This window comes from Aspergillus caelatus (genome assembly GCF_009193585.1).
Source record: "Aspergillus caelatus strain CBS 763.97 unplaced genomic scaffold BDV27scaffold_168, whole genome shotgun sequence".
In the NCBI taxonomy this organism is placed as follows: Eukaryota; Fungi; Ascomycota; class Eurotiomycetes; order Eurotiales; family Aspergillaceae; genus Aspergillus; species Aspergillus caelatus.
In genome coordinates, this window is record NW_022475431.1 from 39,658 (window position 1) to 57,845 (window position 18,188).

The window sequence follows — 18,188 nt, forward strand, 5'->3', positions numbered from 1 at the left end:
CGACATGCGAAGAGACACCGACAAATAGGGTCTGGACGTGGAAAAGACCCCCTAGAAGGCTAGGCTTGCTAGAGTTGATAGGATCGCCACTTTTTGCTGCGGTCTGTTCAAGTTGCTGTGGGTTTCAAAGAGAAAAGACTTCGTGTATCTGGCCCCTCTCTTTTCTACCGCTGCTCCGCAGCGGGTATTAACTACTAGTTCCAGCCAGAAGTGCGAGGAACCGTATATCCATTTGAACCTGATATTACCCTTGCTATCTCATAGGCTGGGAGCGGTAGGTGCTGTTAATAATCCGGAAGGATCTTTCTAGCGACCAACGGAAGTCTTTGTGTGCTGTGAGCAACGCTCATGCTGCGCCCTGCTCTTTCCCAGCGACGTCCGACAAAATGCCAACCACCACGTCCTCACCTGATAAATCAAGACAAACCTCGGCTGGCAAATCGTTCTTTGGGAGGAAGCTGCATAAGGAAAAGCCAGTAGAGGATCGATATGACGGGGGCGGATCATTCGAAAACCTGGCGCCTCCCGGAAGTTCAGCTGGCTCTCGGTCGTCTCGACATTCCAAAAGATCATCTGTTCAGTCTGTAGATTATCCACATGATATTGACCCATCCGGACTGTCAATGACTGCCGGTGTCATCACGTCGATCCCTTTCGAAAGTCTCCCCGCCGATACCAAGACGCCCATTTCAATCGAGTACCTATCTAAGCCCGAGCCATCGCGAAAAGAGCAAACGTCCAATCATCCGTCACCCAATCACTTGGCCAAAGGGGCCAGTGACTTCCATCAATACCCTGCGTGGAACCCTTCTTCCGTCCGAGATAACAATACATATTCACATCCTACTGGTCCTCGTCCACCACCGCATGCCTCGAATTTAACAATGACTGGAAGTAATACGGGGGATAAAGGTGCCCGGTACCAACAATGGGGGCGACCAGGAAGTTCTGCCGCCAATACCGGATTCAGTCACAACTCTTCTTCGACGGTTGACTCATCTAATTCACGTATATCTTTTGACCAGGCTAGCGTCCATTCCTCGCTTTCTTCGAACACCCGCGGTTCTAGCTATTTCTCGTCTGATGGATCATCGCGTACGCTTACGAACCATTCGGCTGATCGAAGTACCTATTTCCCGGGTGGGAACCCAAACCGACTTTCGACTCAGTCGAATTGGCAGCCACCGCCAGCTGCACAGCCGAGGCCTCCCCCAATTAACGCAGAACAATACCTCGCTCGACCGAGGGATGATCGTGTTGTCGACCAGTTATTCCTGGAATTGATGCAGAAGCGAGGCTGGCAGAACCTCCCGGAACAGGCGAAGAGACAGATGCTCGCATATCCGGCTTCTAAGAAGTGGACACTTGTGCACCAAGACAGGCTGACAGAACTGCAAGGGGAACAAAAGCGCAGGCAGAATGCGCGACAGACACACGGTCATGACGGCCCAACTGGTATTCTTGAGCGAGCGGATGAGGAGGGAAGCCCAGAGTGGTACGTCAAGAAGGTCCTGGATGACTCTATCACATCGAAGCAGCTGGCTAGCTTAAGTGTCAGCCTGAGGACACAACCAATTAGCTGGGTGAAAGCCTTTGTCGAGGCACAGGGTCAAATAGCTCTTACGAGCGTCCTCGCGAAGATCAACCGCCGCAAAGCTTCAGGTCCTGTCCCGGCCCCTCCAACTGGTGATAAGGATTTAGACCGCGAATATGATATCGTCAAGTGTCTGAAAGCCTTGATGAACAACAAGTATGGTGCGGATGATGCTCTAGCTCACCAGCAGGTCATTATAGCTCTTGTGAGCTCGTTGCTCTCTCCTCGGCTTAATACTAGGAAACTAGTCAGTGAAGTCCTGACCTTCCTATGCCACTGGGCTGAAGGACACGGCCACCAGAAGGTCCTTCAAGCCATGGATCATGTCAAGAATCATCAAGGCGAAACCGGGCGTTTCGATGCCTGGATGCGGATAGTTGAAGTAACAATCGATGGTCGTGGGAAAATGGGTAGTCTAGTAGGTGCGAGCGAAGAATATCGCAGCGGTGGCATCGGAATGGAAAACCTTCTTATGGAGTATGCCGTTTCCACCATGCTTCTCATTAATATGTTGGTGGATGCGGGGGAGAATGACTTGCAATTGCGATGCCATATCCGGGCCCAGTTCATCTCTTGTGGAATCAAACGCCTTTTGACAAAGATGGAGGGCTTTCAGTACGAGGTCATCGACAAGCAGATAGAGCGTTTCCGGGAGAATGAGGCCATTGACTACGAAGATCTTCTGCAGCGGGAGAGCAGCAGTATGAAAGACAGCATCGAGGGCGAAGTGAAGGATATGAGTGACCCGCTGCAAATTACCGACGCCATTGCAACTAAAATCCAGGGGACCCGAGCTCACGATTATTTCCTCTCTGCTATGCAACATCTACTCCTAATTCGCGAGAACTCTGGTGAAGATGGGTTACGCATGTATCAGCTTGTAGATGCTATGCTTAGTTACGTTGCTATGGATCGGAGACTTCCTGATCTTGATCTCCGACAGGGCTTGACTTTTACCGTACAGAGTCTTCTAGATCGGCTTCATACAGATGCAGAAGCGAGACGGGTATATGATGAATCTCTAGAGGCCCGTCAAATTGCGGAGGCTGCAATCGCTGAACGAGATGAGATGAAGGCACAGATTGAGCTAGGCGCGGATGGCTTGGTTAAGAAACTACAGAAACAGATCGATGAGCAAACAGGCATAATCGAGCTTCAGTCGAGGCAAAACGAAATGATTAAAGCTGAGGTCGCCGACCTCCAAAGGCTTCGGGCTCAAGAGCTCCAGCGCAATGAGTTGGAGACCCGCGAGCTTTATTTGATGCTTCGAGATGCTCAGGATATAGCTGCATCAAATGCTAAGAAGAACAACATGGCTGAGACAGATCCTTCGCATATGAGAGGTATCTTAGATCGTGAAAAACTTTTGGAGAGGTTGGAAATGCAACTCGAAAGGACGAAAACACAGTTCAAGCTAGAAGGCAAAGTCTGGGGGCAACATGGCCCCTCGGACCGGCTACGCGAGTTACGGGAGCAAATGGATGGTGAACCTGAAACCAGCGATGACTTCCAGGAACATGCGCGTCGAAATTTAGATAGCAACGCCCTAGGATCTGTTTATCGAAAAAGGAGCCTTGTTCCGGGAGGAGATGATGCTGCTGGTGAGGGTCTGGGGCAGACTAACGATGAAGATGGTGGAATTATGTATGAGAAAGCACGTCTTGTGGACATCCAGCGACCTCGGATGAACCCTGCTCAGGCCACTGGCCTTCTCGGCGAGATTGCGGCGAAGGTACCTAAGATTGACGCTGAGGAGGGCGAAACGAAGGCGGCTGCTGACGGATCGCCTTTCCCTGAATCAGAGACCCCGGCCATCAGAGTGGACGAGCCGAAAGGGGAGAGCAAGGATAAAAATGTTGATTCAGCTGCTGTTGCTGGCCCTCACCCTCCCCCGCCACCTCCTCCACCCCCAGCTCCAGGGACGGGGGCAGGTGTCCCCCCTCCTCCGCCGCCTCCCCCTCCCCCAGGCTCTGCAACGGGTGTGCCTCCTCCTCCTCCGCCGCCACCACCACCTCCACCCCCAGGGATGGGGACAGGGATTCCCCCTCCGCCTCCTCCCCCACCCGCTCCTGGTGCCGCTGGCAAAATGCCCCCACCTCCGCCTCCTCCACCCCCTGGCGCCTCATTTGGCGCTCCCCCCCCTCCTCCTCCACCGCCCCCTGGCGCTTCATTTGGCGCTCCTCCTCCTCCTCCACCCCCTGGCGCTTCATTTGGCGCTCCTCCGCCACCACCCCCCCCTGGTGCCTCAGTTGGAGGATGGAGAGCGAATTACATGGCTTCCCAGGCCGTTCCCTCCAAATCAGCGGTACTTTTGCCATCAATTAGGCCTAAGAAGAAGCTCAAAGCACTTCATTGGGAAAAGGTTGATGCACCTCAGGTGACTGTATGGGCATCTCATGCACTAACTCCCCAAGCGAAGGAGGAGAAGTATACCGAACTTGCCAAAAAGGGTGTATTGGATGAAGTTGAGAGGTTATTCATGGCGAAAGAGACCAAGGTTTTTGGAGGCAGTGCGGCAGCCAAGCAGCGCAAAGACAAGAAGCAACTTATCTCTAATGAATTGTCAAAGAATTTGCAGATTGCCATGGCAAAATTCTCCCAATACCCTGCAGATGACGTTGTGCGGATGGTTATTCACTGTGATGCGGATATCCTTGACAACCAGGTTGTCATGGATTTCCTACAACGTGATGAACTGTGCACAATACCCGAAAACATATCCAAGCAGATGGCACCTTATAGCAGGGATTGGACAGGTCCGAATGCTGCTAGCTCTGAGCGGGAACAAGATCCGGCTGAGCTTACGCGTGAAGATCAAATTTATCTATATACTGCTTTCGAACTGAACCACTATTGGAAGGCGAGAATGCGTGCCCTTGCATTGACCCGCTCCTACGAGCCAGACTACGAACATATATCCGCTAAGCTTCAGCAAGTTGTGAAAGTGAGCGAATCGCTGAGGGATTCAGTCGCTCTGATGAATGTGCTTGGCCTGATCCTAGACATAGGAAATTTCATGAACGATGCTAATAAGCAAGCTCAAGGTTTCAAGCTGAGCTCTCTCGCTCGGTTGGGTATGGTAAAGGATGACAAGAATGAAACCACCTTTGCAGATCTTGTCGAGCGGATTGTTCGCAATCAGTACCCAGAATGGGAAGGGTTCGTTGATGACATCAATGGTGTCGTCGCCCTGCAGAAACTTAATGTCGATCAGTTGCGAACAGATGCTAAGAAGTACATTGACAATATTAAGAATGTACAGGCGAGTTTAGACGCTGGTAATCTAAGCGATCCTAAGAAATTTCACCCGCAAGATCGCGTCAGCCAAGTCGTTCAAAGGAGTATGAAGGATGCTAGGCGCAAGGCCGAGCAAATGCAGCTCTATCTTGAAGAGATGGTTAAGTCGTACGATGACATTATGGTCTTCTACGGTGAAGACAACACAGATGAGGGAGCTCGACGAGACTTCTTTGCCAAGTTGGCTGCTTTCTTGCTTGAATGGAAGGTAAGCTAGGTTTAGGCCTAATCTGGAGCCCTATGCATACCTGGAGATTTTTGGCTAATGAAACATCGATCCACAGAAATCCAAGGAAAAGAATATTTCGCTGGAGGAGGCTAGAAAGCGTACAGAAGCATCACTTGCTCGCAAACGTAATAATGCTGCTCTTGCAAATAATGCTGGCCCAGGTGAAGTGTCACAACTGCCTGCCTCAAGCGGGGCCATGGATTCTCTTCTGGAGAAGTTACGAGCCGCAGCTCCTCAGGCCAGAGATCAGCGTGACCGTCGGCGTCGTGCTAGATTAAAGGAGCGACACCAGATTCGCGTGGCTTCGGGCCAAAGGATGCCGGACCTACCTGGAACTGAAGGCGTGGAAAGTGGTGGAACCAATGAGGGGCATGAAGTCAGTGACAATGTTGCCAATAACGATGAACCAAATACCGCAGAGGCAGGGCTTCTGAACCCCCCCAGCCTAGGCTCAGAATCTGGAACCACAAGCAAAGATTCAACTCAGATCTCAGAGAGTGAAGATGTTGCAGATCGTGCTGCAAGCATGTTGCAAGGTCTAAGAGATAATACCGATGGGGAGCGGTCCAGAAGACGAAGGGAAAGCGCCGAAGAAGAACGTCGAAAACGCAGATTACGGAGACGGAATGGGCCGACGGCTGGGAGTAAAGACAGCGCGGACGGCTCTGCCCTGTCCCCAGTACCGGAGCCCATGACACCGTCAAGAACTGACTCAAAAGGTTTAGAAGAGCCTATCGCTATTAGTCCGGAAGATGCCTCTTCGCAACGACCGGTTACTCCAGTCATCGTCGTGTCTCCAACAACAGAACAACATCACCGCTCTTCAAGCGATGATGAACCCAATGCCGACTCTCCTGGCAGATTTTCCGAACCGTCATATTGATGTTTTCGCCTATCCGGCTTACTTTTCATAACCCCTGCCTGCTTCTCTGTCTCACCCACTCACTTTCGCTCTTCTTTTTCTCCTAATATAATACTTGATAGACTAGGGGACGTCGCCTTGGAACATTTTGTTTTGCTGAGTGTATAATATCTAGTCCTACCCCCTTCCCGCCCTTTTTACTTCCTAGTTGCATCTGAGTTGTCTGCGTTGAAGACACACAGCTAGCGTAACGGGTCCCTCCTTTCACTGTTCTCCCTTTACGTCCTTTCTCTTTTTTATTACTGGATTTCTTGAACATTATTTCCAAGAGTACATTTGTTCTATCCACTTTCTTGCTTCGACAGCGAGCGACTCCTTTGTTTCTAATTCCCATCGGAATGATTTTCAGCTTACGTCTCGATTTCCCTATTGTACATACATAACGTCATATTTTCTTCTACTGGGCTGTACGCTTGATATCTCCTTTGATGTGCATGGTTAGCAATTGGTTGTTGCATGTCGGTTGTGGTGGGTAATCGAGCGGCTTTTTTTTTTTTTTTTTTCATGGCGTATGGCCGCGTCTTTCGACGCGCAGGCGTGACGAGGTGACGCAGCTATCATTGATATACCTTCAAACATTCATCTTATGGAGTCGGTGGTTTTATGCATCAGACACGCACGTGGCTTGTTGCAATGTATCTTATCAACGACGGAAACCATACATGACAAATTCGCTCTAAGGACCGTAGGGACATAACAGATCCGAGCAAAAAAAGAAATAAATAAATAAGATAGAATAAATAAACTAATAAATAATTGATTAATTAAGTAAAATGAGGAAGCATATATGTACATCTATTAATATATAATAGAAGAGAGCAAGGAGGTAAAAGTTCTCTAGGAAAAAAGAAGCAAAATGCATATTATTGATCTCCCATGTATCCACGTGACCAGACGCGATAAATCAACTCATCCACCTTGGAGAATCTTTTCTTTTGACTATCATACTTATTGTTTGACCTCGCTGCAAGTTCCGTTCTGCGCATGCAAGTATCGTATTTTCGAAATCTGCGTCGGGTGATTCCCTTTCGCCTGTTATGGAGCAGGCATAGCTGCGCTTTCCCTCGGGGCAATGCCTATTCCTCCCGCTATGTCTTGTTTCCACCTCTGGCGGTACCGCAAAGCCGAACGTTTTCCGCCTCGAGACCGACACAGTCACATATAGACGGAGACTCTACCATCTACGCCCTTTCGACTGCATCTGGCCGAGCTGCTATCGCGGTTGTGCGGGTATCAGGTCCGGGATGTGTGCGAGTAAGCTGAACTTATGCACAGCCTGTTGGGCTGCTAGGTGACTGATGTTATCTTTCACCATTAGGTATATCAAGCGCTATGTCCAAAAGCGACGCTTCCCCGGCCGCGCTTTGCAGCTGTACGAACTTTATTTGACCCTACGCGTGAACCTTCCAGCGGCAGCGTCCTTGATGCAGGGGCCCTCGTGTTGTATTTTCCAGCCCCCAAGACAGTTACAGGGGAGGACGTTCTTGAATTACACCTTCACGGTGGGCCAGCGATCGTTAGGTCTGTGCTTACAGCTATTTCCCGCATGAGTCAACCGGATTTGCTCGTTCGTTACGCCGAACCCGGCGAATTCACCCGTCGTGCTTTCATGAACAACCGACTGGACTTGCCGCAGATAGAAGCTCTGGGCGATACTTTGTCTGCGGACACAGAACAGCAGCGTCGCCTGGCTGTCAGAGGTGCTAGTGATGCGTTGTCTAGGCGATATGAGCAGTGGCGGCAGCAACTACTCTATGCACGCGGGGAACTTGAAGCGCTGATCGATTTCGCTGAAGACCAGCATTTTGACGAGTCTTCGGATGAGCTGATACTCTCAGTGGCGGCGCAAGTGCAGGTACTACGGGTCCAGGTCGGGTTCCATATCCAGAACGCCTCCAAAGGGGAGCTATTACGTCATGGCATCAAAATCGCTTTGCTCGGGGCACCCAACGCGGGTAAGAGTTCTTTATTGAACCGGATCGTAGGGAAGGAGGCTGCTATTGTTAGCACCGAAGAAGGAACCACCCGTGATATCGTGGATGTTGGAGTCGACCTGAGCGGATGGTACTGCAAGCTTGGCGATATGGCCGGAATCCGTTCCGAGCCTGTTAATGGGAAAGGATCGGTTGTGATCGGGGCTGTTGAAAAAGAAGGTATTCGGCGCGCCAAAGCTCGCGCTCTGGAATCCGACGTTGTTGTTGTGGTCTTGTCTCTGGAGAAAAGCACCTTCGATGACATACCGTATAAACTATCAATTGAGCAAGAAGTAGTAGAGGCGGTCAATGACTGTGTTGCAGCTGACAAGTGCATTGTTATTGCAATTAATAAATGCGACCGGCTGCCCTTGGATGTCCAGAATCGTCAACTTTTACCAAAGCAGTTACTCGCCTCAGTGGGTGATCTCTTTCCCACTGTCCCGCAGAAGCGCATCTTCGGCATCTCTTGTCGTGAGGCGCAACTGGAATCCGTACTAGAGCGGAAAGACCCGGGCCATCTACAAGAGTTCCTCCGGGGGCTTATCTCAACTTTCGAAGAAATTGCGTCTCCATCGGGTATTGAAGGTGATGCGGACGGAGAATATAATCTGTCATATTGGGAAGATTCTCTAGGAGTGACGCATCGACAAAGTTCTAGTCTACAAAGATGTCTGCAGCATTTGGATGATTTCCTGACTCAAACTTCCAGGAGCCATTCGCCGCCAATGCTAGGCCACGAGCATGAGCAGCAGCCTATTGAGAGGGAAATAGATATCGTGACAGCCGCCGAGCACCTGCGCTTTGCGGCCGATGCGTTGGCGAAAATAACCGGCAAGGGGGAGAGCGGCGACGTGGAGGACGTTTTGGGGGTTGTGTTTGAGAAGTATGTCTCGCCGCTTATCCGGAGAGGCGTTGGCTCTTTGCTAACTGTGTACTAGATTTTGCGTTGGGAAGTGAACCACTGCTGCGTGCGCCAACAGGCCCGCTCTAAGGATGCCGCTGTGCTGTCCTAATTCACGCTTCACTCCACAGGGACCGTCCGTGGCCGTCCCTCGTGCGTGCAGAAGAAGCTGTCGATGGTTCAGGTAACCCAACTCTTTCTGCCGTTATCATTCGGGTCATTGTAACCGCAACGACCTTGCATGGCGGCGAAGTTGAACGGACCAGTTGTGTGAGGAGGGAAAGTCTGGAAGACTAAGGGGCCGTTATAACCTCCTCGTCCCATGGACTGTTTGGTGTGAGTCGAGCACCAGTTGGACCGGTTACCCCATGTATCCATCGTCACCCAAGACCTTTATGGCTACGGACTGTCGTGGGATGATGTCAGAGTCGAGTTAGGGAGGTAGAAAGGGGATCTGATGGCAATAATAGGAAGAGCGCAAAGTCAAGATTAGGATCATAGAGGCGGATGAGAGAAAGTGATGAAAGAACAGAGGATGAAGAACGCTTGGTATGGCCTCAACTTTGTAAATAATTGTAAATAGTAAGGAGAAGAAGAAAAAGAAGAAGAAGAAGAAGAAGAAGAAGCAGACCATTGGCATGAGTTGTTTTTATACTCAATCGTCCTCGGGGCTAAATCATGTCTGCCTCAAGGCATCCACGGCAATGAAGCAAAGCAGCTATGACTAACTTTCTTTGATTCATGCTGCCTGCTAAGGTTGTTTTTTTCTGCTCGAATCCTGAACCATCGCCTTGCTTCTCGACTATTCCACATGATCTTCGAAAAGTGAGGTCTCTGTCTGGTAAATATTTGCTTCACTTTCCCAATAGTGTGTGCGCGACACCTCCAAGAACTACTGGCGAAGGCATTCCAGGTCCATCAAGCCATTTTCTAACTACTACTATTACTACTACTACTTCTTCTTCTGTCCCGGGAACTTGTCTGTGAGTCATGCCGGATGCTGCGATCTTATTGGGTAATGCAGGCTGACTTCAGGTTAAGTGCTTCAGATGGAGGAGTCATCGACACCAGATGGATACTAGTTCACCATTTGCGATAAGAGTCGTTCCTTGTTCTGCGCGGGTTTCCCCGCTCAGTTCTCAGTCTATTCGATGGAGAGGCTTGGCTGCAATTGGTTTACCCAAATCTATGAACCGAGAGTCTCAACCATCACTTCCTGGATTGCTGGAGCCTTTCGCCATGTCCACTCCAACTTGCTAACTACACAACTCCCTCTGGTGCAGTGTACACCGAGGTTATTGACTCTGCATCAGAATCTCTGTCTGGGAGCTCATTTGAGACCCCTCCAACTAGTTCCACTGCAGGTGACGCTTCCAAGACAGGATCATTAATCATCAACACTGGGGATGCTGTTGAGCGTGGCTGGGACCATTCCTCTAAAAGGTGGTACACAGTGCCTGTAGGTAAACCGCTCAATGCAGAGCCTTCAACCGCTGCCGAGTTTGCACTATCCCGCCAATGATAGGTCGAGACCGCATTTTGCGGTTTTTCTGCTAAATCCTGAAGGTACCGAGCGCGAGGTGTGGCAATGTGCTGCTCTGGCGAGCCCTGCTTGGGCAGAACTTGCAGGAGAGTGTCAGAGCCACGGCGGGGCCTAAGATCACGATGCATCTGCTCCGGGGTAGCGGATCGACTTGGGGGCAGGCCTTGTTCCAATGTCCCGGGCAACTCTTGTATAACTGGAGTTCGTCCTGTGGACGGCCCATATTGATCTCCAGCCGGTCCCGAAGGCCGATTTGGTCCCCTTACCGGCATTGTGCTCAGCATCACATCACCCATAAATGGAAGAACCCTAAGCGGACTGCTCTGGGCCGTTGCCACTGGTCGCCGTCGTGACTCGCTCAACAAGTCCTGTATCTCCTTCTTCTTTTCTTCGGAGATATCAGCAGAAGGTGAAAAACCAATCCTTTCCGTCGTAAAGCCCTCACCGGGCCCCTCCATGACCCATCCCGTGGGACTGTAGGATAGCAGGAGTCGCAAAACATCTGGATGCCCGTAATGTGCTGCATGATGATACGGCTGCCACCCCTGTTCATCCCTTTTCAGGACGGAAGCGCCGCGCTGCAGCAGAAGGGTTACAATGGGCAGGTGACCTTCCATTGCGGCCAAACAAAGAGGAGAATCTTCCTGCAACTTATCGTCGTACGGTAGGGATAGAGGTGAACCCCGATCTAAGAGATGTTGAACTGCAGCTGTGTGTCCATGCCGACATGCTGCACAAAGTGCTCGGTCTCCAATAGCATCTCGAGCTATCAAGGATGCGCCTTTATCGCAAAGCAAGTTAAGCAATGCTATGGATCCGCGAGCTGCGGCGAGATGAATTGGCCTTTGTTGATCCTTCGTCTGCACTTCTATGTTGGCGCCCGAGATGAGCAGGAGCTTCACAATTCCGGTATTATCTGTTTTAGTTATACAAGCATAGTGAAGCGGAGCAAACCCGGAATGGCACTGCGTTTCCATTGGAACACGCTTGCGAAGGAGCAATTCCACAACGGCAAATTTAGAATTCAGGACAGCCAAGTGCAGAGCTGACCGACCGGCAATGTTGGTCATAGCTAGAATGTCTTTTTTCTGACTAAGAAGGTCAACAATTTCTGTGTGTCCGTTGTAAGAAGCCCAGTGCAACGCTGTCATAGAAGCATCATCGACCTGTCTAGTGGATGCTTTTCTCTTTAGTAGAGCTTGCGTCACCTGCAACCGGCCCATCGCTGCGGCACAAACAAGTGGCGTCCTGTTGTCACTTCCAACAGCATCGATGTTCGCCTTGTGGTTAAGAAGAAGTTCAACTACGCCCATGTGACCTTCTTCGCAGGCATGGTGCAGTGCTGTCATCATCGTTCCATCTCTGGCTTCTAAGTCGGCGCCATTCCAAACCAAAAATTCAACAACAGCTTCATGGCCCTCCTTTGCGGCAGTATGCAGCGGAGTCATTTGGTTTTCAGCGCGCGTGTTAACCTTAGCTAGACCGGCAATCAATATGTTTGCGGCTTCGAGTTGTCCATGTCCTGCTGCAACCCAGAGCGCAGTTCTGCCCCTGGAATTTAGGGCTTCCGTGTCGATTCCTTCCAAAAGAAGCAATTTGAGAATCTCACAATGACCGCGAGAGGCAGCAAGGTGCAGGGCAGTCGAACCTGACTTATCTGTGACATTTAACCGAGCGTTTTTTTGAAGGAGCAATTCAACGATTTGTTCGTTTCCACAATGCGATGCCACTAGTAATGCATTTCTTTGAGTATTTACGTGACAGGCTTCAATATCATGGCAACTTTCTATAAGCCTCTCAACATCTGAACGAGAGCCTGCCTGGGCTGTCTTGACAATAAGTGGCGCAGCAGCCCCCTCGGGTGTTGTTAGGTCGATACTGGTATGCATATCTCGTCCATTGATCCGCCGTGCTGCCATTGACCCGCCTGTTAGGCTTCGTATGGGAGCTTGAGCCACCGACTTAGAGCGACCTAGTTGCCGGAATGCTGCACGAATTTTTTCCCGCTTGGAGCTCGAAGAGCGGCTGATGGCGGAAGGAGACGCGGAGTCTGACTGCCACCTCTGGGATTGTGTTGAATTCAACTGAGCGTCAGAGGGTCTGAACGATACACTCTTACTATGGCCGTGTCCCGGGCGGATTGTGTCGTATGGTAGAACTGGCAGTACAACACTGCTTGCCCGTGACATATTTGGTCTGCTCACCGAGCCGCTGCCATAGCCTTCATCGGTACTCCGGCTGTCGTTGCCATTACTGGCAGTAGATTGTGTTTCCGTTCTTGACCACGAACGATGGAGTACACGACGATAAGGGGGAGAGGAAAGCAGTCTCCCATCGAAGTCAAAGGTAGTATCTCCGGACGAAGATTGGCGATAATTCAGGCTAGAGCTATCGGCGTGGGAGGCTGCGTAGCTGCTTGAGGACCGAAGTGTCGCTGTGTCACTGGCAACCTTCTGGATGATTTGACGATTCTCCGCTTTGCGAAGTAGTTCGACTTGCGCAGACGTCGATCGACTACGGTGGGTCAGCCCAAATTTACCGGACGTTAACCTGTAAACGGAAACTCACCATTGACAGGCCTGCACCAAAAGCTGTAGCGCGAGAACCTGAGCGTGTAGCCTGTCCTGATGAGCTCGCATTATGTCCTCATTCCATAAAATTTTTACACGAGTACCTATCCCAAACTGTGTGTCATTGCCCCTGATGAGGGCAGCGACCTGGTCGGATAGGACGTCCATGACGGCCCGGCAGCCATCCAGCGCAATAAAGAGACCCTCGTCATATTCATTTTGTTCAGCTGTATCACGAGTATTCTTTCTTGCCCACTCATCAAGCTGTGTAATAGCAGATTTGATGGTCACCAACTCTCCAATGAGTGCCCGAATTGTGAGATCTGCGTGGCTGAACTTCTCGCGCAACGTTGCTAACCCCGCAGCGATCTGGGTGATGACCTGCACAAGCTGAACTGCGCCAGAAATCACGCCAAATATAGAACCTGGATCCATAGGATTGTAGCCTGTTTCTACTCCAACGAAAGTATCATTTGAGGCTATGAAGGAAAGAGGAGTGTTGCGACAGGTCGTGTGTGCTTCCGTGACAGACAAGTTGACACCCTAAGAAGCACCAAGAGGGAAAGGCAATGAACAACATGCAGATCACACCTACCCCAGGGAAAGAAGACGATCTTCGGAGCAAAGAGAAGAGTCAAAATATAACAAGCATGACTTACATCGATGCTAATGGAGTGAGAAGCGTCCCCGAGTCCGCAGCTGCGGCATTGACGAGTCGAACCCCAGAAACAAAAAGCATTATCGAAGAATCGGCTTTGGGTAAATTAATAGGTAAAGGAACATTAATTAACTACAGCGGAGAATATATGTAGGCTGACAAGACATTGGGGATCGTCCGAAGCACAGCCACCAAGTCTAGGACAAGCCAGTCACACGGGCAGTGCATCTTCCTTCCTCATATTTTACAGCCACCTCCACTTGGACGAGATTGGACTAATGATGATTGATGGTCACTCAATATATAAAGACATTATTCGAAATACATAGCAAAACCGCTCTTTTGTACATGAATAACCATCCCAAACCGTCTACCGCACCTGGCAACTAGAACATAAATCCGCGGTAGGGGACAAAAAAGAGGAAAATTCTATCCATGCAAGAAAGGGGACCATAATGCTTGGGTATAAGATCATTTGAGGTTGAGAAATGTTCAGCGACTGCGACAGTAAACTGTTTAGGCCCCGATCTCGTTCTTGACCCATTTCTCCAACCCTCCCTTGGCAATGATTTCTTGCACATTGGGAGGAAGTTCACCTACCTGGTGTGTCCACTTAGGACCATTTTCTCCCTCCTGGACCTCAATGCGGCTTCTCCGGACATCCCAGGTTAGAGTCCAGCCAGTGCGGCGGGTAAGAGATTTGTCACTTCCTTCAGAGAAGATCTCACGGAGACGGTTGATGAGACGAGGAACCTCCAGACCCATCAGGGCATTGTTGATACTGTTGCGAGAGAAGATATTGCCAAAGCTTCCCGACACAACGAGCGGGATTTTCTTTGCCAGAATGGCGGTCGCTGCCTGCTCCCTGGAGCTTCCACAGCCAAAGTTGAAACCGGTGACTAGAATGTCACCTTCTTTGGCAATCGACGAGAACTGAACATCGTAGTTGGACATGCAGACCTGAGCCATTGTCTCTTGGGAAACATCATCTTGGTAGGTGTATTTGCCAGGATAGATACCGTCGGTGTTAATGTTGTCTGCATCGCAGAAAACAATTTCACCCGAGACACGCTCTGGAAATCCAGGGTATACCTCCGTAAGGGTATCACCAGATGGCTCTTCACTCTCTTCTGGAGCATACTGCTTCTCACCATCGGCAACCAAGTTATCAATCTGGCCAATTAATTTCTCCAAGGCTTGTTCAGCGGTAAGCATGCGATCCTCCTCCCGAATTCCGTCCCCTTCTCCACGTACAACTTCAGTCAAACCTTCAGGTGCCTGGTACCAGCCGGGGCCGCTGAGCTTTCCGGCCAAAGCGCTAGCGGCAACGACTTCGGGGCTACCAAGGTATGCTTTCGCATCGGTGCTACCCATACGGCCCTTGAAATTGCGATTCGAGGCGCTGATTCCTACTTCTCCAGCCTCTAAGAGACCGGTTCCCAGCCCAATACATTGTGCACATCCAGGCAGTAATGGCGTAGCTCCAGCATCTAGTAAGGCCTGCCAATCACCAGCTTCTTCCGCAGCTAATTGCTCAGGGATAGACGCAGCAGCGACATAGAACTCAACACCGTCGGCAATCTTGGGGACTTTGCCACCATTCTTTTCTGCAGCTTCCTTGAAGACTCTAGCAGCTGCAGCGATATCCGAGGCCCTCGAGTTGGTGCATGAAACGAGGTATGCCTTGTTAACTTTGATATTCTGGGCCTCCAGGTCCTTAAGAGGCGTGGCAACCTTGACGGAGTTTGGACCAGAAACGTAAGGGGAAAGTGTAGAAAGATCCAGGAAAAGCTCCTTAGCATATCTGGCGCCCTTGTCAGCAGTTAGAGGATTGGCAAACAGCTGCTCGAGGAGCGGGTGTGTGAAATGCTGGGGGGCTAGGGTCTTGAAGGGGCCTTCCGCAAGCCCCATGGCTGCTGTTGTAGCCTTGCCTTTCAGCCATCCTTTCAATACACTGTCAATTGGGAACAGGCCAGACAAGGCGCCCCATTCTGTCGTCATGTTGGCGATCGTTAACCGGGCATCTACCGGTAGACTGCGCATGGTCTCCTCGGAGCCAGTAAATTCAATTGCATGGTTCAAGACATCGTCCTTATCGAACAATCCACAAAGAGCGACGATCACATCTTTGCCGGTCACACCCGGTGGTAATACACCGGTCAAAGTGACCTTTGCAACGGGTGGGATCTGCCACCATGTCTTCCCAGTGGCCCAGATGCTAGCACCGTCCGTTCTCACGATTGGTGTACCCAAGCAGCCGACGCCACCGTACATGTTACTATGGCTATCGGAAGCAACCACAAGAGTACCGGGCCAAGCATAGCCTTCCTCCACCATGACTTGATGTCCAATACCTCTTCCGGCGGGATAAAACTCGACCCCCTGGTGCTTGGCGAAGTCTTCAATCTGACGATACTTCTGGAGGTTCTTCTCCGACTTGTTCTGTACATCGTGGTCGAGAGTCATCACAATCTGCTTAGGATCGTGTAGTTTTGTTGCACCAATAGACATGAACTTCAAAGCAACAGGCCACGAATTGTCGTGAGTCATACACCGGTGAGGCGAGATAGTGACATAATCGCCGGATTTGACGAACTTATCCTTGGCCAAACCAACGGAATATTTCTGAACAATCTTTTCTGTGAGTGTCTGCGGAACGGCCCTCGACGCCTGAAGAGAGGAGTAGACTGCAGCTGACGAGGGATCCTCCAATTGCGATTGGAAAATATCTTGGAAGTAGAACCTAGTGGAGGCGAACGCACGTCGTTGAGGAGTGCTCGGCACGCGCAGGGATGCCCAGCGCCTGCCAGGGCCACGGGACGGCATCAATCGAGACTGCATGGGGTCAGCTACACAATCAAGACTGTACGGTAGAAAGGACCTACAGCCATTCTTGCCAGGAGACGTTCAAGCGTTGAGCTTTCTTTGGGAGCGAAAGTCTGGCGAATGAGAAGAAGCGCATTATTTCTCACTCTGGGGAAGCGCCAGTAAAAGCGGCTAGTGCGCCAAGACTCTCCGCTATCGGAGGTCATGAGTCAAAGTTATCGACAAGATAATCTAATCCATTGATTTGAACCCATTCTATACTCCGTACCTCTATGCAAATATAATACAACTAACTATAATGCAAAAGAAGAAATATCTAGCCTTTCCCTTTGTCTTTTACAATCACTTGACCGTCCGGGAAGGTAGTTGTCAGAGTTTCCACACAGCCCAATCCTTCAGGTCAAGTTCCTTGATGATCCCTTGAAGCGGTCCTTGAAGCTCCATACCTTGCGCCCAGAGCTTCGGTCCAGCCATGTAGCTAATGAAGCCTTCCGGTCCCGAGACTAAGATCATCTTTCGATTCTGAGATCCCTCAGCCGAGGTAGCAGAGTCCGCAACGTCTAATATAGCTTTCTTCCCAATGAATGTGTTTTCCTCGTCAACAAAATAGTCCACCGTGACCTGTCCCGGATACTGAGACTTGAGAGCCTCGAGCTCTCTGACAATGAGAGAAGGGAGAGGAGTAGTACTCTCCACGGGGTCAGCCGGAGATGGGTCGGCTGGTGATGACTTCAAAAAGCCAGAGAACCAGGACGCTCGCGATCTAGACGTCATGGTATTATCATTTGTTCCACCAACACAGTCATCTCGTCTCCTATTTGCCCAAAGGATGTGTATCCTTGGTTTATGTGTTCCGTCCGTGCGGCCAAGGAGTGTATGTCCTGCCTGTAAGGCAGGAGCGATACCAGTCCCACCAGCAATGAAGAGAATCTGCTGCGTATCTAAAGGGATCTCACACTCAATTTGTGGACCACGCATCTCTATGCGAGTTCCAATGTCCAAACCATGCAAATACCGTGACATTTCGCCGAAAGGGTCCCTACGAATGAGAAACCGGAGCGACTCATCTTCTTCGACCGACGTAGGAGGGAGAGGTGTATAGTCTCTTCCAATCTGTAGCTGCGGCTGTTTAAACATCACACTCCAGACCCCCGTCTTCCAAGCTTCGTCATAGACCTGACAGTTATCACTGGCCGGCTTGGGCGCTTTGAGAGTAAAAACGCTACCAGTCGACGACACCGGCTCCTTTGAAACTAGGTAATATGGAGTAAATGTTATGGGATTCAGCGTTGTGGATTTAAATTCTTCTTGGGACCTGATATAAGCACCAATTCCTGCTGCTGCGAGGGTCACGACAGCGACTCGAAGCCAAGGGCGTTGTTTTGACGGCAACAATGCAGGGGAAGAGGAAGAGAAGGCATGGCGTCTCCGTATCCGACCAACCGACCTATAGAAGGGAAACGGTGAATTGAATAGAGATAAGGTCCGAGCCGATGTTCTTGGCTTCATGGGATCGTTGGGGGTGGGAGAGAAAGAAAGAAACGGACGGGCTATCTTCATAGTTCACTCAGTAATTGCGGAAAAGATCTGGGGGCACGAGGACGCTAGGCCTGATTTGGCAGAACGACGATCTCTCTTCTACAGCACTGAAGCTGGTCTTCTTCTCTCCTTG

General features: G+C 50.5%; 4 protein-coding genes across 4 annotated transcripts; 2 read left to right on the forward strand and 2 right to left on the reverse strand.

Moving 5' to 3' along the window:
- Positions 1–386: 386 nt before the first annotated feature.
- On the forward strand, positions 387–6,003 carry BDV27DRAFT_160574 (formin sepA; the record flags this gene model as incomplete). The annotated part of the gene is made up of 2 exons (XM_032073054.1): positions 387–5,099; positions 5,176–6,003. 2 exons carry the CDS (start codon positions 387–389, stop codon positions 6,001–6,003), a joined length of 5,541 nt encoding a protein of 1,846 aa, XP_031924662.1.
- Positions 6,004–6,882: 879 nt separating this feature from the next.
- Positions 6,883–9,037, forward strand: BDV27DRAFT_27174 (tRNA modification GTPase). Its single transcript, XM_032076187.1, has 3 exons — positions 6,883–7,296; positions 7,361–8,901; positions 8,957–9,037. Exons 1-3 carry the CDS (start codon positions 7,027–7,029, stop codon positions 8,973–8,975), a joined length of 1,830 nt encoding a protein of 609 aa, XP_031924663.1. The 5' UTR covers positions 6,883–7,026; the 3' UTR covers positions 8,976–9,037.
- A 4,923-nt stretch (positions 9,038–13,960) lies between these two features.
- Positions 13,961–16,624, reverse strand: lysF (homoaconitase LysF). The gene has a single exon (XM_032067971.1). It carries the CDS (start codon positions 16,529–16,531, stop codon positions 14,207–14,209), a length of 2,325 nt encoding a protein of 774 aa, XP_031924664.1. The 5' UTR covers positions 16,532–16,624; the 3' UTR covers positions 13,961–14,206.
- Position 16,625: 1 nt separating this feature from the next.
- On the reverse strand, positions 16,626–18,171 carry BDV27DRAFT_132848 (cytochrome b5 reductase family protein). Its single transcript, XM_032067972.1, has one exon. The coding sequence runs from the start codon at positions 18,074–18,076 to the stop codon at positions 16,886–16,888; it is 1,191 nt and encodes a 396-aa protein (XP_031924665.1). The 5' UTR covers positions 18,077–18,171; the 3' UTR covers positions 16,626–16,885.
- Between the last annotated feature and the right edge of the window lie 17 nt (positions 18,172–18,188).